General features: G+C 36.5%; 2 protein-coding genes and 2 pseudogenes across 9 annotated transcripts in view; 3 read left to right on the top strand and 1 right to left on the bottom strand.

The window, feature by feature from the left end:
- Nucleotides 1-11,885, bottom strand: part of AP4S1 (adaptor related protein complex 4 sigma 1 subunit) — a 38,589-nt gene extending 26,704 nt beyond the window's left edge. Inside the window, exon 1 of one of the 3 annotated variants that reach the window (XM_023521164.1) lies at nucleotides 11,558-11,885. The gene's annotated coding sequence lies outside the window, so the exon portion shown is untranslated. Of the gene's footprint in view, nucleotides 1-10,595; nucleotides 10,729-11,557 lie in introns of those variants that run through there. The other 2 variants (XM_011376390.2, XM_011376391.2) reach the window with 2 other exon arrangements.
- On the top strand, nucleotides 312-5,766 carry LOC111730000 (annotated as a pseudogene).
- On the top strand, nucleotides 813-931 carry LOC111730013 (annotated as a pseudogene).
- The window catches only part of STRN3 (striatin 3), a 76,982-nt gene continuing 61,761 nt past the window's right edge, over nucleotides 10,589-25,809 (top strand). For 2 of the 6 annotated variants that reach the window (XM_011376394.2, XM_011376393.2), the window contains exon 1: nucleotides 10,912-11,441. In XM_011376394.2, the coding sequence (XP_011374696.1) occupies nucleotides 11,160-11,441 (282 nt within the window). In that variant the 5' untranslated portion in view covers nucleotides 10,912-11,159. Of the gene's footprint in view, nucleotides 10,684-10,911; nucleotides 11,442-24,175; nucleotides 24,182-25,809 lie in introns of those variants that run through there. The other 4 variants (XM_011376400.2, XM_011376395.2, XM_011376396.2 and 1 more) reach the window with 4 other exon arrangements.

The raw sequence follows: 25,809 nt of genomic DNA, 5'->3' as shown, positions 1-25,809 counted from the left end.
AAATCCAAATAAGTATGGTTATTTGTAACTTTAAAATGTATATAAAGCAGACACACATTAGAGGTTTTACTGAAAAGGACAGCTATTGTATTTTTGGAGGTGTTCAAGTATCAAACTTCCTACCCTAAATTAGGGGGGTGAATGGAAGAATTTTTAAGGTCTTTACAGCAATATGATTAAGGCAGGGGGAAGAAAAGTCATACTTCAAAAACTGAGGATGAGGAATTTATATACTATAAATAGACCATTACATTGTCAGTTTGAAAGTACTTGTTTTATTTTTATTCATTAGTCATCTGTCTGTGTGTGGAATGGCGGATGGAGGGATTGAGAATAGACTCTCCACCAGTTATTTGCCAGCAAGGTACTGACTATTAGATCTGGTGGTGGTGGGAGTTGTGCACAGTTTAAAGATACAAACAGTTGATGGCTGGAGTTCACTTGAGTCTGCTGCCACTGTTGATATCTTACCCTCCACTCTCCTCAGGATAGAAAAGCTGCTCTTGGGCAAGTAATTGGACTCAACCTTCTCATTACCACACACAATGGAGATATTGATATGTATCTTTCAAAATCAAAATCAAATTTCTTCTTCTAAAATCATCTTACTTTTATTTGGTTTTAGTGTTGAGGGTAATTTATTTTAAAATTTAAAATCAAAAACTAAATTTTTAATTTGACACAAATTGGACATAGGTTAGAAATAGTGAAGAAACACCCCTGTATGGGCAATCTTATTCTACATTGTTCAGTTAAAATTAGCCACACGAATTAAATATTCGAGCTTAATTATTAAAAAAATCTTCATTGTAGTCTACAGCCATGCCACCCTGAAAATGCCCAATCTCATCTGACTTCGGAAGCTAAGCAGGGTCAGGCTTGGTTAGTACTTGGATGGGAGACCACCTGGGAATACCAGGTGCTGTAGGCGTTAAAAAAAAAAATCTTCATTGAATTTTTGAATTAAAAAGATGTCCAATATCTTAATTTTAGAGAAAAAGCAGAGGGGACCAGAGATCTAGAGGTCTCCTGGCTGGGATCTTCCAGAAGGAAACTAGGATCACTACATATTACTTCCCATTCCTATAAAATGGTGAATCAAATCTCCTCTGAAATTAGAAACATGTATTTCAAACCAGATGCTTTGGATTCTGATAAATTTCTGTATTTCTTAATTTTGTTAATTCTTGTTGGATATCTAATTTCTTGCGAAAACTGTGAAAGACATACAAAGATAGACTTTTCTTATACATTTTCCCTTCTCAAGAGTAGTGCTCTAATAGCATTGCATTAGCATTCAAATAACAAGCATGTAAGTGCTCTTATAGGGTCAAGTACAATGTTACAGATTTAAAATTTTCAAATCAAACTAAAGGAATTTAAAATTAAAATTTGATTTGCTGATGTCTCCTATAGTTTTGTGTCATATGAATAAAAAACTAACAAAACCTTACTGCGATGCAGAGAAATCTCACTTTACATAAAATAGATTTCTGAGAAGTTGACTATAAATGGAATTTAAGTGCAATAATGGAATTATGGAAAATATTTCTGTAAAATAACCAGTAATTTATCTGCAATTAATTTGTTTCAACATTATAAAGTCATTTACTTCATATTACTGTTCATATTACCTGGGGAAAAAAATTAGTTACCATGTGAATTTTTTTCCTAAAAAACATACGAGAAAACAATACTATAAAACTAAAGCTAAGCATTAAAGGTATTACTTAAGATCTTCCTAATTAAAAAAAAAAATCTTCCTAATTAGTGTGTCCTTAGTTAAAATCAAGTACTATTAAAAGCTACATTAATATTTTTGAATTCTGAAGATATCACTTAGAAAATTATAGCTACAATAATAAATTATTTTTGCAGATCATGACTCTAAAAGAAGCAATGAAACATAATTACTGTGTTAAACTTCAATTTCGGGATTCGTTTACTTACCTAACAGGATCTATCTTTTTTGTTAATGACATGGCCACTACTATCTCTAATTCAAATGATTAATTAATGCTCCCGATGTTTGATAGTGCTCATCAAAGATCTCCACTGCTATAACCTGAAAGGCATTATTGACTCTTTACAATATGATGTGTGAATATGACCTAACAAACCAACTCATGAAAAAAGATAACAGTAGAAAACATTTACACAGTGCTTACTAAACAGTCAGGCACTGTGTTGAATGCTTTACCTACACTCATTTAATCTTCACAATAGCTCTACAAGAGACTGTTTTTATCCCTCATTTTACAGATGTGAAAACTTAGTTACTTGCCAAATGTCACTCAGTAAAATGGTGGAGGAAAGACCCAATTACTGTTAGGCTTGCTACAGCATCTGTGCTCTCACTCACTGATCTTTATCTCCAGGTTTGCCTCAAAACTCCAGTAATTCAATACAAAGAACTCATACGACTCAATAACAACAACAAAAAAAACAAACGATCTGATCAAAAAATGGGCAGAAGACCTGAACAGACACTTCTCCCTAGAGGACATACAAATGGCCAATAAATATATTAAAAGATGCTCAACATCGTTAGCTATTAGGGAAATGCAAATCAAAACCACAATGAGATACCATCTCATACCTGTTAGAATATCTATAATCAACAGAACAAGTAATAACAAATATTGGAGAGGATGCGGAGAAAAAGGAACACTCATACACTGCTGATGGGACTGCAAATTGGTACAGCCACTATGGAAAATAGTATGGAGGTTCCTCAAAAAACTAAGAATTGATCTACCATATGATCCAGCAATCCCTCTACTGGGTATTTACCCCAAAGACTTGAAAACCCATATCCAAAAAGATATTTGCACACCGATGTTCTTAGCAGCACTATTCACAGTGACCAGGATATGGAAGCAACTGAAGTGTCCTATGATAGATGATTGGTTAAAGAAGCTGTGGTACATATATACAATGGAATATTAGCCATAAGAAGAGATGAAATACTGCCATTTGCGACAACCTGGATGGACCTTGAGATAATCACGCTAAGCGAAATAAGCCAGACAGAAAAAGTTGAAAATCACATGATATCACTTATATGTAGGATATAAACCTAAAAGCAACAAATGAACAGGACAGAGACTCAGGGACATGGACAATAGACTAGTGGTTACCAGAGGGTAGGGGGTGGGGGAAGAGGGAAGAGTTAGATGGGGTAAAGGGGGTCAAATTATAGGGGGCTTGGGGGAGGGTGAAATGGGTAAAGGAGATCAAATATATGGTAGCTGAAGGAAACTGGACTCTGGGTGGTAATCACATAATAGAATGTATAGATGTCAAATTATAATGTATGCCTCAAAATTATACGATTGTATTAACCAATGTTACCCCAATAAACTTAAAAAAAAAAAAGACTCTAGTAATTCAGTGATGGCTGTAATAACATGGATGCACAATTTCCAACTCTCCATTCATTGGTGTCAACCTAGCTCTGAAACTCTATACACAAGCGTTTACTGGCTAATGTGGATATTCTGGTGGTTTCAATCTTGACCCTGGAGTGTATCAGAAAAGGTACAGTTCTAACAAATGATTTAGTTTTAGTTGATATCAATATGGAGCCTAAAATGCCTGAGAAGTGGCTCAATTAGATAAGGTAAAAATTTAGGACAGTAAAGCTCATACTATTACATTTACCATACCATATTTGTGATTGGACTTAAACTTCCAAAATTCTTATGTCTGATTGCTCTCCTAGTGAGCTCAGCTAACCTTGCTCTCTGCCTCCAATGAATAAAGCATACCCGTATCTGAATTTGGTATCATTCTTGTTCAGATCAAATGTCGGTAAATGCAGAGTTTTTCAGATGGCCTGTTTGGCTGCCCTTTGCCCAGGAGCCTTTTTGCTTTTCTCAATTTCACAATAAAGTGTAGCAATGTTATAGTCCCTGTTGAAATTGTAAATGGAAGATTAAAGATGTCAGACAAGAGCCTGCCCAACTGTTGCTCAGAGGATATTCATACTTAAATTTACATTCATTTATATATCTCACAATCTCTGAATTAGCAAAAATGTCACAATTACTTTAATAGTGATCAAATAAAAGTATTTTAATAGCAAGGCTATAATAAATAACTTTAGGTTAATTAGCAGGCGATTTAAACTTTAAATGCCAAGGGAGCATTAAAGTGGCAATAAAGCAGTTTTGGGATCTCCCTGGATCCCCTTATGAAAAGAGTGAGAGCAACTAGGACAGAAAAAAAAAAATTCTACAGGCAAATCTTTACCAAAAAGTAGGTAAAAAACATCCCCTGGAACTCTAGAACACTAATGGGTTGAATCAAACTACCCTTAGCAACGAGAAGTGGATGACCACAGCTGTGCTGGCAAAAGTGAAGGTTCAAAAAAGTGAAATTATAAGGGGCAAGGAACCCAGAAATCACCAAGTTATGATCCAAAGGAAGCCCCCCCACCCCTTGAAGTAAGAACCTCATATTGAATCTAAGAACCATGGTGGGAACTGAGAGGAGGGCTGGCAGAGTCCCTTTTGCCAATGAGTGTAAGAAAAGGTCCTATTCCGGTCGTGAAGGCCTGGAAACACCCAATGGAACCTCTTTTATAGAAGGACAGACCCTGTGCTACAGAGAAACTGTTGAGGGCAGAACACAACATATGCGTTAAAAGACAGCTGGCTAGCAGCTAAGGCTGACAATAGCTAGATCAGAGTGATCAAGTTTAGTACGTTACTAAAACTGAGATAACTAGACATTATGTGCTGCCTGGTGTGATACAACAGGAAGTACATTACATTCCCAATGAAGTAGTTTTGCCAAAAAACTTATAACCTGAATTGAACCTAGCCTCTACAGCTAACTCTAGTTTATAGAAAATATGGAGGAGAAAGGAATATGCTAAGTAGTACCAGTAAATGGAATCAGCCAAATGTGGGAAATTCTTCAAGACAGATAACCTTGTTCTTCAACAATAAATGGCATGACGATGAAGAGTATAGGGAAGGCAAACCAAAAAGAAAGAACTAAAGACATATCAGCTAAAGGAAATATGTAGATTTTTTTGGATCCTGATTTGAAATCATCAACTCTTTAAAAAAATAATAAAACATTTTTGAGCTAATCAGAGGAAACTGAATATGGACTAGTTATTAGACTGTATTAAGAAATTACATTAATTTTGTAGGTATGATAATGGTATTGTGGTATTTTTTTAAGGTCCTAATCTGTTAAAGATACTTAGAGAAGCATTTACCAATATCATATGTCTGGGATTTACTTAAAAACATCCCTGGGGCCTGCCAGTGTGAGGGAGGCCATAAATTCTGTTTCAAGGTGTCATTGAGCTTGTAGAATAGATGCTAGGAGCAAAGCTCACCCTTCTGAGTTGAAAAATTTTTGGACAAGAAGTTATCGATTGAAATTAAATGGTGACAGACGTGTCCAAGGAATATTTCAGGGATTTGATCCCTTTATGAATCTTATGATAGGTCAATGTGTGGAGACAGCAACTAGTGGGCCACAGAACAATATTGGAATGGTGGCAGTACGAAGAAATAGTATCATCATGTTAGAAGCCTTGGAATGAGTATAAACAAAGGCTGTGTTCACCAGAGAAATCAATTGCTTCCACATGTCCTCTCTTCAAAGGGCCCGTTTTACTATGATGTAAAAATGGGCTGCATACGTTTTCATATCAAACTTTTTGTTAAATATACTTTTTTAACAGTCAAAAAAAATCCTCACTGAAAAAAAGTACCATAGATAAGAATGGCAAAATCTTGATAATTGTTGATAATAGTAGTTCATTAGACTTGTTTTAGCATGACTAAAAGTTTTCAAAATAAAGTCTTAAGAAGTCTATGTACAATGTAATTTAAAATATCTGATTACTATATTAAAACCAATAAAACAAAAAGAGCAAAGGCAACAGGAGTTACTTTAAAATGCTTTAAAAAATTCTTCTATCTTTTTTTGTAGAGTATTTGCCATGTACTTTAGGTTAGTCTATTAAAAGAAGGACAAAACTTAAGGTTATCACTGTTTAAAAATGTTATTATAAAAAAAAGTTTTTGTAAATTCTTGCAAAATTTAAAACATTCTCCAAAGAGAACACTATCTGTAGCAGAGATTTCCCAGGAAGGTATTCATGTCTGGTATCATTCTTTGAACATTCTCCCCTGCTGCTCCTACAGGAAACAAATCACATTTCCAAGATTGTTAAATTATTACCTAGGAAAGCTTTGGCAATTTCCCATTCAGTCACATTTTCCAGTCATTTGGTTCTCATGTTTATATACTTAGTTGTTCACTTTTAGCCAATGTCCAGGAGGGACTCAGCTCCAGGGAATTCTTTGTTTTATTTCCTTCAATTTTGACATCTCTATGAGTTAGCTATTATATAATAGTATCACAGCCTACTGCTTTCTGACTCATATTACCCAGGAGACAATTCAGGAATGAACTTGGACTAGAATTTTGCATAGAATGCTGAGTTTCCTAAAGGTTTTGGTGCCTATTTGTCTATAATCTGTGAAGATCCTTTTTCTTTTCTTTACTACACAAAACGTTATTTGAATAGTTCAAGTGCCCTGCAATGTATTTCTACAATTTTCTTAGCTACGGGCAACTACTGTAATGAGAGGTAGATAGCTGATCTCATTTGGCAGGTCAAACCATGGAGCAAGTCAAAGCTGCCTCCTCCTCCTTTTCTGTTCCATCTACATTATACAGTTTGTTTCTTTGGTTTTTGAACACATGCCAACTCTTCTCAAAGATCTTCCTCTGGGCTCTAATATTCATTTGTTCTCTACATTTATAAATGTAAATACTACATAATTTACCTAAGTGACTGAATCACCTCAAAACTACCTAAAAAGGCTTCTTAAAGTGCAAATGACTTGGTGATTACTGTGTAACATATATAAAAGTCTAACCACTATGTTGTACACCTGAAACTAATATAATATTGTATGCCAACTATAATTAAAAATAAATTTAAAAAAAAGTAAAAAATGAAAAGTGCATACAATTTGGGAACCAGAGAGAGCAATACTGAGCCCACTGACAGGACAGTAGGAGGCAGAATAGTGAAGGGATACTAACTTTTGTTTCCAGAAACACATACACACTCAGTGATGTAAGAGTGGAAACTGCTTCTTATTCTACTAAGGGACTGTGGAAGTGACCCAGAACTTTTATCTCAGCTTTTTCTCTTCCCTGTGAAGATAAGAATTTTTGTCACAACTTTTTCAGATGCTGCAAAAAGATTACTAGGATTTGTGAACCGGTTTGAGTTCTTTGTTAGAAGAATGTCAGGTACATAGTCAGCAAAGTCTAAAACTGGACATTCAGGTGAGTAATTACAGGGCACCATATAGTTCTCAAAGGCAGAGTCAAAACTCTGTACATCAGATATAATAATTGGGAAGAAGGCATCTGAGTGTTAACTGCTCTGAACTTATCGAAAAGCCTGGAATTCCTTACCATACCTTTGCTGACATAATATATGTACATGATATATGACAAGTTCCTTTTTGATCAGACAGAATAAGCGCATAAGTGTCAAAGATTAGATAATGGGAAAGAAAAAAACACCCTAAAATCCTAAACTGATATAAAGAAAAATATAAATAGGCATTCCTTAAGATCATCAGTATTATATTGAAACTAAGAATCAATGGGTGTGGAGGAAGGGTGAATAGCCTGATGAAAGGAGAGAATAAATAGGAAGTTTCAAAGATGAGATTGAAAAGAGGAAATGACTCAGCCACAGTTTAGGGAGGGAGTTCCAGTTAGGTGAGTTGTAGGTGATAATAGGGTCTGAGGAAGCTCATAATCTGCAGAAGCCAAGATCCTAGGAGCTCATTGCAGATTGTTCTCAGGAGTCATGGACACAAAGCCCAATGTCAACAATGAAAAAAAATCCTCTCAATGGAGAAAATCTTGGTGTCCTTTACTTTTAATACTCATGGCAGTTCTGGTCATTGAACCTTAAGAGATAACTGGTATAATGGTAGCAAAAACAAAAAATGGTTTAAGTGAAAGAAAAATATTTATATTAGTCCAAATTGAAGTTATTCATCAAACATTTATTGGGAATCTCACTGACTCAAACACTGGAGGTACAGCTGCAAGCAAGAGGGGCATGGGTCCTGTCCCTCAGGGAGGCAATCTTGCAGATAAATGACATGTCCAAGGAACATGGCCATTAATTGACATTAATAAAACCATGGTTAAAGTAAATGTAGACATGTTCAATTGGTATTCACATAGAGAGCACACTTGAAATTTTAAAAGAGACAGTTTTCAGACAGATCTGGACAGATATTGAGGAAGCCAGGGTGGTTTCTGTAAGTAATTTGCCTAAAAGTAGACTGGAAAGTCTGTGAGGGCAGAGTTTATGTCTGCTTGGTTCACAGTGGATCAGTATGGACTAGCAGAATATCTGAAAAGTAGTAGCCAATCAAAAAATTTTTTAAAAATAAATGAGTGAAGCAAAGATTTGTAGTACCTGTTATGTGCAGGTCTTGCTTTAACAGTGATTAGTATGAGTGTCACTGACCAGTATATAAACAATTTAAATACAATGTAATGGGTTTTAGGAGATAAGCATGTGATACTATTAAGATGAGGGTCTGTAAATAATTTAGGGATTTGGAAAGCTTCTTGAAGGAAGTAATACTTGAGCTGAATTTCAAAGAAAGAAGGTGAGAAAAGGCAATAGAGCACAATATGTATTAAATTCCTATGAAACGAAACATCATTATGCACTTGAGGAACCCAAACCAGTTCGGTTTGGCTAGAGAGAAGAATGGGGTGCCATGACGGTGTGATGGTAGATTAGGCAATAGGGAGAATCTAGAATTTGAAGAACCTTTATATGCTATGAAAAATTGGGGCATTATTCTAAATCTGGTGATCACTAAAATATTTTAAGGGAATGACAGGATCAGAATTGCCTTTTGAAGATCACTCTGGCATCAGTGGTAGTGAGAGATGGGGGAAGAATAGAGGTGGGAAGGCTTAAACTAGACATGAATGAAGATAATGGACTAGATATGAAAGATGTTACTGTGAAAGAGATTGGATGTGGGGGACTGAGTGAAAGGTACTAGAATGACAGCCAGGCCTCAGGTTTGGATGTAGTGCCACTTAATAAGATAGATAATAGAGAAGCAAGAGTTTTCTTTTATTTTTTGAAGATGAATGGGGAGGAAAAAAAAGATTAAAAATCCAGTCTTTACTTGATCTTGAGGTATATAAGTGTCTGTTCTGCTTCTTTTGATGCCAATATCATGGAGGTCAACCACACACCCTCTCACAAATGTTTCTTGTTGTATATAGGTCTGGAGGGAGCATGGGATTTCTCAATTTTATGTTGGGGCCCCCCCGAAAAGGAACAGATTTGAATAAGCAGATTGTATGTTGGTCGCTATAAAGTGGAGATACAGCTCTTTAATAATATGGAGAAATAGTTCTTTAAAATATGGAGAAATTGTTGTTAATAATACTGTGACCTAAGACCTTATTTCATATATAAATAAAACATGCAGTCTGGGTAACAAGTCTAATCTGCTTTCCATTAAAATTTGGTAACAGTAAAGCAGATATGATAGAATGATGTACTACTTTATCTCTTTGAAATTACACCCTGAGTGGTCATATATATTCCACAGTGAAATTTTTTAGTAGAGAAGAAAAAAGTTTTAAATGTAATCCACTTAATATGTAATTTTCCTGCATAGCTGTAATTACTAAACCTCTTTTCCTTATTACGTTGTTGAATATTATTTTCGTCCTATTTTTCAACCAAATGGTTATTAGCTTTACTAAATTTTATCTATCTTAACTCTTAGGAACTAGTTCCTTAAGGATGTTTCCGGGAAACTAAGCACATAAAAACACAAATTCTAGTACGTAAAAGATTAACCTTGTCTTTTATGTGTGTATTGTAGTCACTCAAACAACATTTAATGACCCAAGAAAATATCTTTAGCCATTCATCTAAGATTCTAAGTTGTATTCACGAAGCTTTCATTTTGTTATTTCCATCAAAAGATTCTGGTATGAATGACAATACTGGTAAGCGCATTCACTTCTAAAACACCAAATTGTTAGTCTAATCATTCTCCGAAGTTATCTTTCTCTCTCTATCCACCATCTAAAGATCTAAACTTTTTCATTCCCTCTCCTCAAGGAAACAAAAAGCCCGGAAAACAATCTCCCCTGCTTTCCTCCCAAACACAATTCATCCCGGAATAAGGAGAGGGGAGCCAAAGTGGAACAAGTTGCGACGGACGACCGGGACCACAGAACTGGGATCAGAGTCCGCGCTCGAAACGTAGACGGGGAATCATTCATTACGCCTGGATCTGGGCTATTTGCCCAAAGAGAACGTCCCCAAAGCCCCAGGAACTGACCGGTGCTAAGAACCAGAAAAAGAACGAGTGACAGGCAGAGAGGCCCGACCCTCTGGGACTGCCTGAAACACGCATGGAATGCAAAAGAATGTCAGGAATCTGGGACCGGCCGCGGCCGGCCAGGGCGACCAGCCAGGTTAAAACCTAGCTTCACCGGCAAGCACATCGCTGAGACCCTTGAGTGGGGAACGGTACCTCGGGGCTGACAGAGCGGAGAGAACTGATTATTGGGAAGCCAGAGACCAAATCGCTTCCAAAAGTTGAAATCAAGGGCCACTGTCCGGTACGATCCTCTCTCGACACCCGGAGCAAATCTGGGGGCGGGCCTAGGGGCGGGGCCAGAGCTCCTTCCCCGCCTCTAACGGCAACCCTGACGGCGCCCTCAGTGCGCCTGCGTAGGGTGAGGCCCGACTCTATTTGGCCACTGGGCGTGCGGCGGCAAAGGCGTTCTCTACCCGGCATGCTGCGCGGGAGCGGCGGGCTACGTCTATCCCCTTCCCAACGCTGCCCCCTTTTCCCCCTCCCGCCGCGGCCCCCCTTTTCCTAAAGTGTGAGTGAGACGGGCAGATGGAGGAGGGACTGTAATGGCGGCGGCCGGCAGCTCCCTGCTCTGACCCACGGCAGGCATACAGCAACCACCCCCTCCCCGCCCCACTCCCAGCCGGCCTCCGCCCCGCCGCCAGCGCGGGGCCAGCCTCCCCGGCCCTTCCCCCAGCCGTCGGCGTCTCGCCCTGCGCCCCGGCCGGGGCCCCACACACAATGGACGAGCTCGCCGGAGGCGGTGGTGGCGGCCCGGGGATGGCGGCCCCCTCACGGCAGCAGCAGGGACCTGGGGGGAACATGAGCCTTTCACCAGGGGGCAATGGAGCGGCGGGCGGCGGGGGTCCTCCGGCCTCCGAGGGAGCGGGTCCCGCGGCAGGCCCCGAGCTGTCCCGGCCGCAGCAGTACACTATCCCGGGGATCCTGCACTACATCCAGCACGAGTGGGCTCGGTTCGAGATGGAGCGGGCGCACTGGGAGGTGGAGCGGGCCGAACTGCAGGTACCTCGCTGGGGTCGGTGTGCGGGACGGCTGCGGCGGCGGTGTTCCCGTTGGGGGGTGGGGCCGGGCTCCTCTCGATCGGAGCCTGCGGCCTTGGGGAGACAAGAGGAACCTACCTGTGCTGCTCAAGGGGCGTTGGTCCTGGCCACGGCTCCTCCAGAGTCCTCCTCCCCCTTTTCCGCAGAAGCTTGTTCCCCAACCCTCACTAGCTGCGCGGTGCGGGCTACCTTGGGGCAGCCATTTTGGCTTTTAGCATGGCGTCTGCGGGGGCTCCTCCGGAGGCGGCCTGCCCGGGCCTTCGGGGCTTGGTGCTGAGCTCCTTTCTATGGGAGGGACCTGGGAGAGTCCGGTGTTGAGCTCCTCGGCACTGGGCTTGCTCTTGTTTGTGCTTCTTGAGATGAAGAACCCGAGGAGAGGGACTGGGATGGGCATTTTACCAGCTTTTCCCGGGTCACCCCCCCTTTCCAGTTTGGCACATTTGGCCCCCTCCCCTGGAGTTGGGATACCCTTGCCCCTTGACAGCCACGCTTCCTTCCAGGGCTGCTACCAAGCACAATGGCTTGCGGCTGACCTGTGAAGTTTTCATTTCCTACCGCTAACTTTACCTTCTTACCTGGGATGCTGCCTTATTCACTTATATTCCCTATCAGTTTTTCCTTACTTTAGTGACTGACTCATCAAGCCTCCATACAGGCATACCTCGGAGATATTGCGGTTGGGCCCCAAAGCACCGCAGTAAAGCGAATGGCAATCCTTTTGCCGGTGAGGGTCTTGCCTTTAATTTGCAAAAAATCTAAAACACCGCAACAACTGCGAAGCGCAATAAAGTGAAGCGCAATAAAACGAGGTATGCCTGTACTGAATTTTTCTTTAGAGGGTACTCTTCAGCAGGTCTCCCTCTTCTGGGTCACATTCTTTACCTGTAAAAAGCCAAACCAGACTATCTTTGTTGTCCTTGTGAAACAACTGAGAAAAGATTTAATATTAGCTGGAAGTAAGATGTCTCACGTTACTAACTTACAGAAGGGAAGCAAAGTTAACTATCAGGACCCTTCGTGATTAAGCCTAACTCGATGCTCTTAAGGTGAAGCTGATGGGCTGCTCTACCTGACTTTTGGCAGGTGTTGGTAGTTTAAGGGTTCATGTCTCGGATTTAAGAATGGCTACATCTTTTTAAAAGAATTCAACTTTTTTGGATATTTGTGTTTATTTTTAATCCTTTCCAGGTCAAATTTAGGCTTCGAAGCAAAAAAGCATGCACCTAAGTAGTGTTGCACCTGTTTTTCAGACTGACATATATTTAGAATGTAAGCAGTATTGTTCCCTGACATGTCATATATGCCTATGGTGAATAGTTAGGAAAATATTTTTAAAGAAGGAATATTGGATGAACTTAGAGTTTCTTCAAACAAATATATATCTCTTCAGTTTGATTTTGAACTAGTAAAGTTATATTTGTCTATAAAGTGGGTACAGTTAAACTTTTAGAAAGTAAGACTAACTTAGATATTTTGACACTATCAAGTCTTGAAAACATTAATTATAAATTAACACTTTAATTAGTCATTTCGGTGTTTTAGAATTGTGCTTTGATATACTACTTGGCTTTTAAAAATACAACTTTCAAAAAGCTTAAGTCAAAATTGTCTATTGTTTTAACTCGTGTATACTCTGCTTTAAAATCTCTGGGATTTATGGAATTCTGTTGATACACAGCTTTCTACCATACCATGTTACAAACTTAATATTCTGTGTGAGTGAAGATAGTACAGCCTTTATTTTTTAAAGATTGCATTTACAAATGCAGTGAGGCTTGGGCTCACTAAATATTAAATACTTCACCAGTCCCTGACATAGTGTTTATGACTTTTGTACTGTTGTAGAAAAGCTTGGATTATACTATTTTTCAAGTTAGCAATTGCATTAGTCATGCATAAGCTTTGCTAATGTAAGTAGCTGAGAAAATGCCTCTGTTTTGTCTAAATTCGTAAAATATATACATTAATGATGTCTATATCGTCTGCCCAAGCTCTTGCTTTTCTGTTTGGTTCTTTTCTCCTTGACAGTAACAGAAAAGTCTCGTAAGGAAGATTTCCTTTTACTTGCTTGCTTTCAGTTGCTCTATTGGCATTGTAGTTCTGACATAGTCATTCTCAACTTTTTGTTTGTTGCCTTATTTTGAAGTTCTACAGTGTTTTTAGACTCTTAATTTGTTCCAGGGATTTTCATTGTATCATACTGATTCTTTTGGAGTAAAACATTCGTGATTGTGTTTGTGTTTTATATGTATTTCTCTAAAAAAATTTTTTTTTAGTTACTTAGTTAATAGAGTTTCAAGTTTGCTTCTGGAATACTGAATTCGCTTTATGCGTATTCGTCTCTAGTAAGATTGCTTAGTACACATTAAAAATTTTTACTCATTAGTACACATTGAGTAAAAATTTATTGAGAGGGTTTAAGTGAAGCATCAGTGGATTTAAACTGTAAACAAACTTATTATTATGAAAAATAAAAGAAATAAGACAACTTACATATCATTGTATACAGCCTTGGGTACACTGTTCATCTACACATATATATAAGTATTCAGTATTAAAACTATTCAGTAATGAATACAGAGAGTCTAAGGTCTACCTAATTTTGATGTAAAATTCCCATATGGAATCATGTTTTTCCTGGCTTTGGAAAGGACTTTAAATGGGAACTTTATAGTATGGTTCTTTTCTCTGTAAAGAAATTTGTGGTAAAGGTCTGTCTTAGGAACTTGGAACTAAACCAGAGAGCATGTCTTAAAGCTCTTTTTATCTTTGACAGTTCCTTGGATTGAGGTGAAGCTTTGTTAGTAAGGCCCTAGGACAGTGACTCCTAAATGAGAGTGCTAGTCAGAATCACTTGTAAAACTAAAAAATAGGCAGGCCTCTGCCTCATCCTCCAGAGACTTGGAAAAAATAGACTGTGATTTTGGCAGTTCATGTTATATAAAATTGTAACTGCCAGTTAATCAGCATTATAACCTTATAAGGTAGATATCATTCTAATTTTACAGATGAGGAGACAAACTTAGGTTAAATAACTTTGTCAAGGCCACCCAGCTAGAAAGTATCGTAGCTGTTATTTGAACCCAGGTTTCTCTGAATCCAAAGCCTGTGGTCTTATTACCACTCTTGTAACCACTGTGTTGTATTGCCTTAGCAATTTTCATAGAAATGGAATCTGTCCTATAATTCTTTGTCTACCATTATGTGGCATACACCACTTTAGTACACTTCAACAAAGCTTTTTGAGCCCCTATAATGTGTGACGTCTAGTTCATGTTTATTGCCAACATGTCTTTACAGTTTTCTCTGTAATTGATATGTAATATTTGCACGTCTATACAAAGCACTTGTTTGTCAACTATAAAAATATAATATAGATAATACATAGAAATTGTAGTTCAGAAGTTTGTATTCTAAAACTGCTAATCCTCCAGCAAATTAAAAGTTTTAATTAGTGTTTGTGTTTGCATATTGGCATACAGTTTAATAGGAGATATTTCGCTTACATATAACTTGATTTCTTCCTTTTAAGGGAGAGAACTTTGTTTCTGTGCACCCTTTTAATTTCAGCGTTTTCTTAGGATGGTCTAGAATAATGATTTGCAAATCACAGTGCCTTTTCTATTACAAGATTTTTATGAATCTTATATGAAACTACAAAAATAAGAACAGTATAGTGATTTTTCATAATGGTACTCCCTTTATTCTCACAATTTTAGCTTTCATAAAATTTTGCTGTTATGTAGTTTCCTATTTCAAATGATGGTGATAGTAAAAAATATTTTATAAGATAGAATTAAGAGTCCGCAACCATATGCCATTCTCCCTGTTTCTTTTTGAAACCCTTAAAAACCAAATGACCACTAATCTAGAATTCTTTTCTCCTCCATTTACCCTTTATCCCTGCTCTATAATCTGCCTTTTTTGCTCTGCTCTTTCCTTAATACCCATCTGAACACTTTGTAGAACCCTGTTTTTTTCTGATGGTTGACCTTCAATGTGCCAACTCCTATGGCCTTCTTACTTACCATATGCATCTAACCAACACTGTCTGCTATTAACTGTTTCTTTACCTTCCACTCTTAATTCCCTATTTTTCCTTTGGTCCACTTATCACTTTTCTTCATGTTTTTCTCTCCTTTGTTCCCAGTTGATGTTACCTGGGGTTGTGGTTTTCTTCTTGTTTTCACTGTATATTTCATTTGAAATCAGTTTTCAACTATCACTTACCATCTTAATACCTAAATAATAAAACATTTATTATTTACCTTTGGCTATGTGTTATTCCAGTGCTTCAATATTCACTCATTTAATCTTAGAAACAACACATTGAGATTGGTACAATTGATTTTTTTATGTTGTTGGAGTTGTTTTTTGGGGGGGCACTATTGGGGCTCAGGTTAAGTAATCTGTGCAAGATGGTGCAGCTAAAAGGCAGCAGACTAGGATATAAACCTGGACAGGCTGCCTCTAGCGGCCATGTTCTTAACCACTTCTCTATTTTTGGCTTACTGATGTCTCAGACATATTTCTAACTTCCTGTTTAACTTTTCTACTTCAAATTCAATACATCCATTATTCATTTCATCTCTAATGACTGCCTCTTAAACCCCTATGAAACACACTTAACTTGCTCATTCTCCTTTATTCCGTTATTGTTAATGTTTATCATCATCCTTCCAATCACTAAATACGAGAGATCAGTGGGTCCTCCCCCTGTATATGTTGAGTCTTTGAGTTTTATTGATCTAGTGTAATTATTAAGTGAATATATTTGAGTGCTACTTTGTGGTAGGCCCTGGGTGTATAAATGGTGTTTGAAATAAGGATCTGGCCCTCATGGAGCTTGTCACTCTAGAAATAATGAAATGTGGTAAACCAGAAATTAACCAGATACAAAGAAAAAAAATGATGGGGAAACCTTTGTAGATAATGGAATTTCAGATAAATAGTAATATTTATTGAGCGTTTACTACATGCTGAGTTATTTGAAATTCTAAATACATATCTTAGCTCATTGGGTGAATAAAAAATTTTGCCTAGAATGTCCATGAAACCTAACCACTCATCTAAAGAAATAACCCTAATTTAATCTGGTTTTCATTTCTTTACTATCATTGTGTTAGTTTAGGTTGCTCTTCCTGCCTGAATTCTCTGGAGTAATCTAACAGTTTCCCTCTGTCCACACCCTTCTCTTAACATTTTATCCTCTATATTGTAAATACGGTTGTATTACATATACCCTTGCTTTAATTTTTTATTATCTGTGATCTCTCACAAACTTGTCACTCATCTTAGTAGTGACTTATGATGACCACTCTTGTTTTACTTATACTTCTGCTCCTCACTATCCCAAATTATTTTGAAGCAAATCCTAGCAGCATGTTTTATCCATGAATATTTCAGTATATATCTAAAAGATAAGGACTTTTTAAAAGACAACAATAATACTATTATTGTAGTTGTATACCAGATTCTTAAGAAATATGAAATTCTTTAATATTATCAAATATCCACTGTTCAAATTTCTCATTTCCTCAGTTATCTGTGAACAGTTTGAATTAGGATCCAACTAACATTGTGATTGGAACCCTCTCCATCTTATTTGTCCATTCACTTATCGAGGGACACACCTTTGTTGTTTCTCAGTTTGGGCAATTATGAATAAACATCCATGTGAGGTTTTTGTGTGGATGTAAGTTTTCAAGTAACTTAGATAAATAAAGTAAATAAATAAGGAGCTTGATTGCTGGATTGTATAAGAGCGTGGTTAATTTTTTAAAAACTGCTTATCAGTGTTCCAAAGTGGCTGTAACTTTGTGTATTCCCCCCAGCAATGAATGAGTTCTTCTCATCTTTGTCTGAATTTGATGTCAGTGTTTTGGATTTTAGCCATTCTAATAGGTTTGTAGTAGTATCTTGGTTTAAGTTGCAATTCCCTAATGGCATACAGTGTTTAGCATGTTTTCATATACTTATTTGCCATCTTTATATATTCTTTGATGAAGTGTCTGTTAAGGTCTTTGGCCCATTTTTAAATTGTAATTTCTGTATCTTTTCTCCTGACATTTATTTGGTATTTGGATGGAATGATGTTGGGCATTGTTTCCAGTCATTCATGAGTTATTGTTTAATAAATGGCAGCTACATTATTACTTATAACACTTAAGTATTTACGGTACAAGACTCTTAATGGCTTGATCTAAAGGAATGACTAACTGTAATACCACGTTGCCTGAGGCTCTCCTAGTTTAGCTACCAAAGGCAATGGTTAAATTTATTTTATATGGAGATACTTGTAAAGTCTTTAATTTTAAGAGAGAGAGAGACCTTTGGTTGCTCGCAAACCTAGTGAATAATCATCATCACCTGGGATGCTTTAAAAATACATATTTTCAGATTCTGTCCCTGGTCATTGTGATTTAATAGTTTGAGGTGGAACTTGTTTTTAAAGTGCGTATCTGCTCATTCTGATTATCAATCAGGTTTGGGAACCTACACCATCAGAGGCTCTAAATGGTATAATCCATTTCTCTAACCTCTTTCCTTTCTTCATCCTTATTCTTCTATTGATATTTCAAACTTTAGAAACATATTACTCCCTTCTCTGCACTCACAGTGACTTGCACTTTGTAATCTTATGTTGTTGTACTTTTATTTTTTATTATTATTTTCACTCTTCTGCTTTCCAGTACATTGAAACCACTTGTTAACAGGAACTTTCTGAGTATGCTATGAATTTTTGTTGGTTTCCATAGAAACACACTGTGGTATTCGGTTACATAGATGAAGGCGTTATATGTCCATAAGGAACTGTTATGATCATTCACTAACATTTAATGAGCACTCTCTCTATGTTGGGACTCATTCTAATTTTCATACCATCCTTAGATCATAGGTAACAGTTAATTCCATTTTAGAGAGAAGGAAACGTGGACAAGAGGTTAAATAACTCACTCAACATAAAATAGTAGGTAATGAAGCCAGGAGCTGCTGAGTTGCTTTTGACCAATGTGTTTATGCCATCTTAAGGTAATAATACCAATACCCGGTGTTCATTGGGACCACCTAAGTGGTAAAAAATTGTAAACAAATGACTAATAGGCATGACAGGATTTTAAAGACTATATATAACTGAAGCAATTACAAATGTGTAGTGCAATTTTTTATCATCTTTAGATAGACTAAAAAGGTTTTTAAAGTTTTAATTAAAAATCAAACTTAACATTTTTCAGTAGGTAATGAATGCATGGTTCAAAATTAAGCCTTAATTAACTATGAGTCTGCTCACACTCCCACATTAGTAATCACTTTTATTAGTACTATAATGTATTCCCCCAGTGTTACTTTAGGCAGATAAAATATAAACAAATATATATATACTTATTTTCCTCCTTTTCAGATACAACAGTTTATAAACTATATACCCTATTTTTCACTTTTTCATCTAACTTTTTTTGGAGATCATTCTAAACCTGTTAATAGAGAGCATTCTCATTTTTTTTTTCTAACAGCTGCATAGTAGTCTATGTGGATGTGCCATGGTTGATTTAACTACTACTACACTGTTGTTGGACAGTTGCGTTAAATTTTCACAGAAACGTTTGTAACTTCTTTCTTAACTGTATGAGCTACCAGACTTGCTTCCTCAAAACTATTTTATTGCTCTTTTTTTGTTTTGTTAGAGTCGTTATGTATCTCTTTAGTTCTTGTGCGTTACGGTTTAAAGACTTTGTATACCCATTTCCTTAGATTTGGACATACAGTGGAGAAAGGGAAGAGTATGTAGTGTGAAAAAGTAAGAATATGTAGCATGAAAGGCCTGCTGACCATTTCCCAGTCTTTAATCCATAGGTTCCCTATGGTTTTAGCCATAGAGAATGAACAATTTTATTTGGTAGGGCAGCCACTTAAAGTCTCTTTTTCTGTTTCTTCTTCACTGGTGTGGGAAATGGGTTGTTAGCAATCCCAGCAGAAAGCTTTCTTTGTTCTGTAGATGTCCTCGTGGCCTGACTGCACGTCTGGTCAGCTTATTGCAGTCTCTGAATGTAGCTTGATTTAACATTTTAGTTCTCTTGCCTCCTTCCTACATCAGAATGAAACTAGCCTGTGCATTTTTTTTATTATTATAAGTATTCAAAATAATTTATTTTCCCCCTCCCCAAAATAGAATGTAAGAGAAATCACAATTTCCAATTAAAATGAATCACTGCTTGAGATTAATGTACTGGGTCGGGGGCCTACTTTTCCTCTTAAATAATAATGATTTTATATAAAGAATGTTTAGTGACTTGGCATTGCTTATGATAAATTAAAAATAAAAGCAGAATTCTGTATCATGTGCTAAATCAACTATATAAAACATTGAAAAAGACTATAAATATTTTTAAATAACTAAGTTTTGGTTGATGGGATTTCGACAACTTCTGTTTTATTTAGGAAAAAACCAGTAGACACTCCATAGTAGAGTTTTTTTTTTTCTCTCTCTCTTTTTTTTTTTTTTAATGATGACATTGGTTAATGAAATCCAGTAAGTTTCAAGTGTACAATTCAACATTAAGGCATTGTGTGTTCACCGCCTATTATTAGATTTCTTTCTGTCACCACATATTTGACCCCTTTTACCCCACCTACCTACCACTTGTCTGTTGTCCATGTGTCTCTGTCCTGTCTGTTTGTTAGTTTTAGGTTTATGTCCCACATATAAGTGATAGGTGATTTTCAACTTTTTCTATATGACTTATTTTGCTTAGCATGATTATCTCAAGGTCCATCCATGTCGCAAATGGCAATATTTCATCTCTTCTTATGGCTGAGTAATTCCATTGTGTGTACCACAGCTTCTTTATCCAGTCATCTATCGTTGGACACTTTTTTTGCTTCCATGTCCTGGCCACATTAAATAATGCTTCTATGAACATCAATGCGCAAATATCTTTTCAGATATATGTTTTCAAGTCTCTGGGGTAAATACCCAGTAGAAGGATTGCTGGATCATATGGTAGATCAATTCTTAGTTTTTTGTGGAACCTCCATACTGTTTTCCATAGTGGCTGTACCAATTTGCAGCCCTACCAGCAGTGTATGAGTTTCTTTTTCTCCGCATCCTCTCCTACACTTGTTATTGCCTGTCCTGTTGATTATAGCCATTTTAGCAGGTGTGAGATGGTATCTCATTGTGGTTTTGGTTTGCATTTCTCTAATAGCTAGCGATGTTGAGCATCCCAACATCCTTTCATTTGTTTGTTGGTCATTTGTATGTCCTCTAGGGAGAAGTGTCTGTTCAGGTCCTCTGCCCATTTTTTGATTGGATCGTTTGTTTTTTTGTTTGTTTGTTTGTTTGTTTTTTACTGAGTTGCATGAGTTCTTTGTATGTTTTGGATATTAGACCCTTATTGGAGGCGTTGCTTGCAAATATATTTTCCCATTCGGATGATTGTCTCTTTACCTTGCTGATTGTTTCTTTTGCTGTGCAGAAGCTTTTTAGTTTGATATAGTCCCATTCATTTATTTTTGCTTGTTCCACTTTTGCCTTTCAGGTCAAATTCATAAAATCCTTTAAGTCAGAGTAGGTTTTTTTTTTTTTTTAAATTAAAATTGATGTTTCAGAAGTGGTTTTTTTAATGCATAAGTATAGTCGTTGAAAAATAATCATAAAACAGTAAGTCGAACATAGTATTTTTAACAAATTTATACACTAGCTTATCTTTTCCCCATATCTTTTTTTACTGATTTCTTTAAAAAGTGTCAAATACCCTCTATTACTTACTAAGATTTTATTTTATGATTTTTAAAAATTTTGTGGTTGCATTTAGTTGCTTTTAAAGTTTTAATTTTAGTTTTTAATCTTAATTATTGTTAAAGCAATACATTTATTTGCAAAGCCACAGGAATATGAAAAATAGTGACTTTTAGTAATCTTAATCTCCCAGGAACAGCTACTAGTATATTTTGGGGTGTGTATTTTGTACATATACAACAGTGATTCTCAGTAGGGTGGAGGGTGGGGTGGATTTTGCTCCCATGGGACATTTGGCAGTGTCTGGAGACATTTTTGGTTTTCATAACCAGAATAGAGGTGCTACCGACATCTAGTGGATAGAGGTCAGAGATGCTGCTAAACATTCACAAGAGAGCCCCTCACCCCCCAGATAAATAGTCTAGTCCAAAATGTCCAATAGTGCTATGGTTAGAAATCCTGATTGTAACTACAGTTGGCCCTTGAACAACACAGATTTAAAATGGCACAGGTCCACTTACATGCAAATTTTTTTCAGTAATATAGTTGTCCTTCTGTATCCGTGGCTTTCACATCTGTGGATTCAACCAACTGCACATTGAAAACATTATTTTCCATCTGCAAATGTAGAGGACTGGCTATGCATTGTTCTATGCCATTTTAAATGAGAGGGACTTGAGCATCCGTGGATTTGGATATCCAAAAGAGTCCTGGAACCAATCCCACGCGGACACTGAGGGACACTGAAGTCTTCAGTGAGTCAGAAGTTATATGGGGATTTTTCCACTATGCAGGGGTCATCGTCCCCAAACCCTTCATTGTTCAGGGGTCAGTTGTATATCTATACATGTGTGTTTATATAGATCATCTGTTCATTCATGTCCAGTGCTTAGAAAAAAATGCCTGGCAGTGAATATATTAATACAAATAAACATATTATAATTTATTTCAAATGTTCCATTTCAAAATATATAATTCTACCTCATTTTGTTTTAATGATGTTATAGTGTTAGGTTTATGAAATCCTGTCACTTGTCAAATTAATTTTGCTCAGAAAACACATACTCAAATATTAGAATGTTTATGGCAAGAATAGCTTGTCCTCTATCCTTCCTGTCCCTCTAGTTCAGCTTTTCAGAAGCAACCACTTTCAACTTTTCTCCAATATTTACATCTTTATTTTTAAATAATAGAATTATACAACTATTACTTGTTTCTGGCAATATTAAATAGTACTTCTAATATCTTGTTATGGTAATTAAGGACTTATCACACTTCTTACATCTTTTCTCACCTTATTCTAATATTGGTGACTAAACTGGTTAAATCACTAATTTTTGCATTTTATGATCATGTAAATAATTTGTGAGTCAAAAAGCATACTGTGAATACTTTCCCTTTTCTCTACATTTTTTGTTTTCCTTGGAATTATTTGCCTCTTTTTTTTATTTGCTTATTTTATGTGTACCTATTGCTATTTTTCCAAAAGGTCCTATAAATGCGTCAGGGTTTTCAAACTTGCAAGCACGTTACATCTATCATTTCTGCCTCTTATGTGGAGGGAGTGGAGTGGGATGGCCTTCCAGAGCTTTCAGTTCTCTTGCTTCTCATCTAGAATCGTTCTTAAGACTTATTATAAGACTTGTTATTCTGAAACTTCAGTCTGCTTTTCTCCTGTTTACAGAGTTACTACTCTAAAATTTCCGTTTACTGTTCCAGCCGAGATTCCCACCTTCCCTTTTTTCTTTTTTTAACTTGATCTAATTCCGAATCCTTTCTTGCCTTTGTCCTTCATTTTGCTGAAGTATGTTATCTGATCATTTCTTGAGAAAAGTTGAATAGCAGGTAGGTTTTAGGGACTTGAATTTTTGAAAAATATCTGTTTTAGTCTCACACTTGATTGGTAGTTTGGCTGGAAGTAAGTTTCCATAAACATTCGAAGGCATTTCTCTTTGAACATGTTCCTTTGAAGGGTTTGATGCTGTTCTGATTCTTGATCCTTTTTTTGTATGCATAAGTTTTTGGAATATCTTTTGTTTACTCTGGTTTTATTAAATTTCAGGAAAATCATTGTTGGGCACTGAGAGAATTCTTTTATGCCATAGTCTAGTATTTCTCAGTAGAGGGCACTGTAGGCATTTAGATGGTACCACTTTTGTGTTGGAGTGTGTTGTGCTTGCAGGGCTCTGAGTATGCTGGCTCCCTGTCATTAAATGCAAGCATAACTGATTAGTTATTGGTACAACTAGAAATGTCCCTAGATATTTCCAAAAACTCCTTGAGAGGTGAGAAGACAGTACTAATCTTTTTTTGAGAAGCATTATTGTAGTCCCAAGCCCTTAGGGCATATTTTCTGTTCAATTGATGATGGACCTGCTGACTTGAAGTTTTTCTTGTTTCCTGTTTCTCATAATTTTTTGGTCTGTTTCCTGAGATAGTTTCTTCAACTGTATTTTTCAATTTTATTAAATTTGTAAAAGCGTTTTCTTGTTTGATTTTTTAATAAGAATGGTATTATGTTTTTATTTAATTCATTTTCTTGAGCACAGAAGAGTTTTTGTTTTCTTGCCCTGAATTTTTAGTTTCCTCTGAGTTTCTTTTTCTCTTGTTCTTTCTTACCTAATTCTTTCCTCAAATATTGATGTAAGTTGACTATCTTCGTATTTAAGAGTGAGATAGTATAAGGCTGGATGGTAGTTATGAGCTTTTTACCCTTAAAACTCATTTTCATTAAAAATTATCGAATGACTTTTAATCTGCTTTAGCCTAGCCATAGATTTGTTTTCTTCAATCTTTCATTGTTTATAATTGGTTCTCTTAGCTTATAATTCCCTGAGTTCTGCAGCTAACTTCTTGTGTTGACTTCTCTTAGTCTCAGATGTCTGTCATTGTAATTTTAAAAAGTTTTAGCTGTATAGAGTTTATCATTTTTGTGCTGCATTTTATTTAGAGCCTAACTGCAGGTTAATTAATATTGTGTCTCTGCTGAACTTTTTAGAGTTGGTTTTCTTCGAGTCTTCTGTCAGTTTTTTCCAGAATTCTCTTATATCTTCCATTAGTATAGAGTCACTTTCTCCCTAAATTCTTATCATTTCCACCTTACCAGGCTTAATAAACTTTAAGTCCTTGACTTTCCTTTAGTTGTTTCCCTAGCCATACTCTCTATTTCTAGTTTGTAGTATCCTTGTGTTCCTTGCTGATATTTTCACCTTTTCTGGTATCCTTAAATTCTAGTTTTTGCAAACCAGGTTTAATTTTGTTAAGTCATCGGTTGTTTATCAAGGACCTACGCAGTAGATGTGTGTGAAGCAGTGGGGATAAAGCTAGAAACAAAGCTCCTGCCTTCTTGGAGCATTAATCCTAGTGTGTAGAAAAAGGAAAGAAAGTTTGTTAGCTGGTGATAAATACCGTAGAGGAAAGTAAAGGAGAGAAGGGTGATAGACACGGAATGGATCTGCGTGTAAGAGATTACTATTTTTAAGCAGGGTCCCTGGGGAAGACCTCACTGCTGAGGATTAGATAACTTTTGTTCCTCTCCTTCTTCCATTACTGCCTTTTTTTTATGTTAAATATTTTCTAGTGTACCATTTTAACTCCTTGTTCTTTTACTGTATATGTTTTTTTTTTAGTTATTTTCTTTATGGTTGTACCAGAGATTATAGTTAACATTTTATCTAGTTTAGATTAATAACAATTTAATTATAGCATACAAAAACTTTTAAAATCAGGTAAGAGAAAAATGTTACAAATATATTTATACTGTTTTTTATAGTTATCTGTGAAGTTACCTATACTGGTGCTTTGTATTTTTCATGTGGATTTGAATTACTGTTCAATATCCTTTTATTTTAGCTTGGAGGGCTCCTTTTAGTATTTCTTTTAGGGTAAATCTAGTAGTAACAAGCTTTCTCAGTTTTCGTTTATTGGGAATGTTTATTTTTCCTTTAGTTTTGAAGGATATAGAATTCTTGGTAGACAGTCTTTTTCTTTCACGACTTTGAATATGTCATCCCACTGCCTTCATGGTTTCTGATGAGAAAATGGCTGTTAATTTTGGGAGGATCCTTTGTGTTGAGTAACTTTTTTCTATATGTTATCAAGATAATTCTCTTTTTCACTGGCTTTTGGCAGTTTGATTTTGATGTTTGTTTGTGTAGATCTCTTGAATTTACTCTCCTTGAAATTCATTGAGCATCTTAATGTTTTTCAAATATTCTACCCCTTTTTTCTCTCCTCTCCATTACATGTATGTTGGTATTCCTAATGATGTCCTACAGGTTTCTGAGGCTCTGTCCATTTTCCTTCATTCTTTATTCTTTCTGTTCTTGAGACTGGCTGATCTTAGTGGACACATCTTCAAGTTTGCTGATTGTTTCTTCTGCCTGCTCATATTTACTGTTGCACCCCCTGTTGAATTTTTCATTTTATTTACTATATCAAATTTATAATCTCTATTTTGTATTTTTAAAAAATAAAGTTGTTGATAGTCTCATTTTGGCAAGACATTGTTCTCATACTCTCCTTCAGTTTTTTAGACATGGTTTCCTTGATTAGTTTTAACATTTTAAAAAGCTGACTTAAAGTCTTAGTT

The sequence above is a fragment of the Pteropus vampyrus genome, unplaced genomic scaffold (genome assembly GCF_000151845.1).
Source record: "Pteropus vampyrus isolate Shadow unplaced genomic scaffold, Pvam_2.0 Scaffold297, whole genome shotgun sequence".
NCBI classification, from domain to species: domain Eukaryota; kingdom Metazoa; phylum Chordata; class Mammalia; order Chiroptera; family Pteropodidae; genus Pteropus; species Pteropus vampyrus.
The sequence above is the reverse complement of the archived record's forward strand: the minus strand, read 5'-3'. Positions and strand labels throughout refer to the sequence as shown.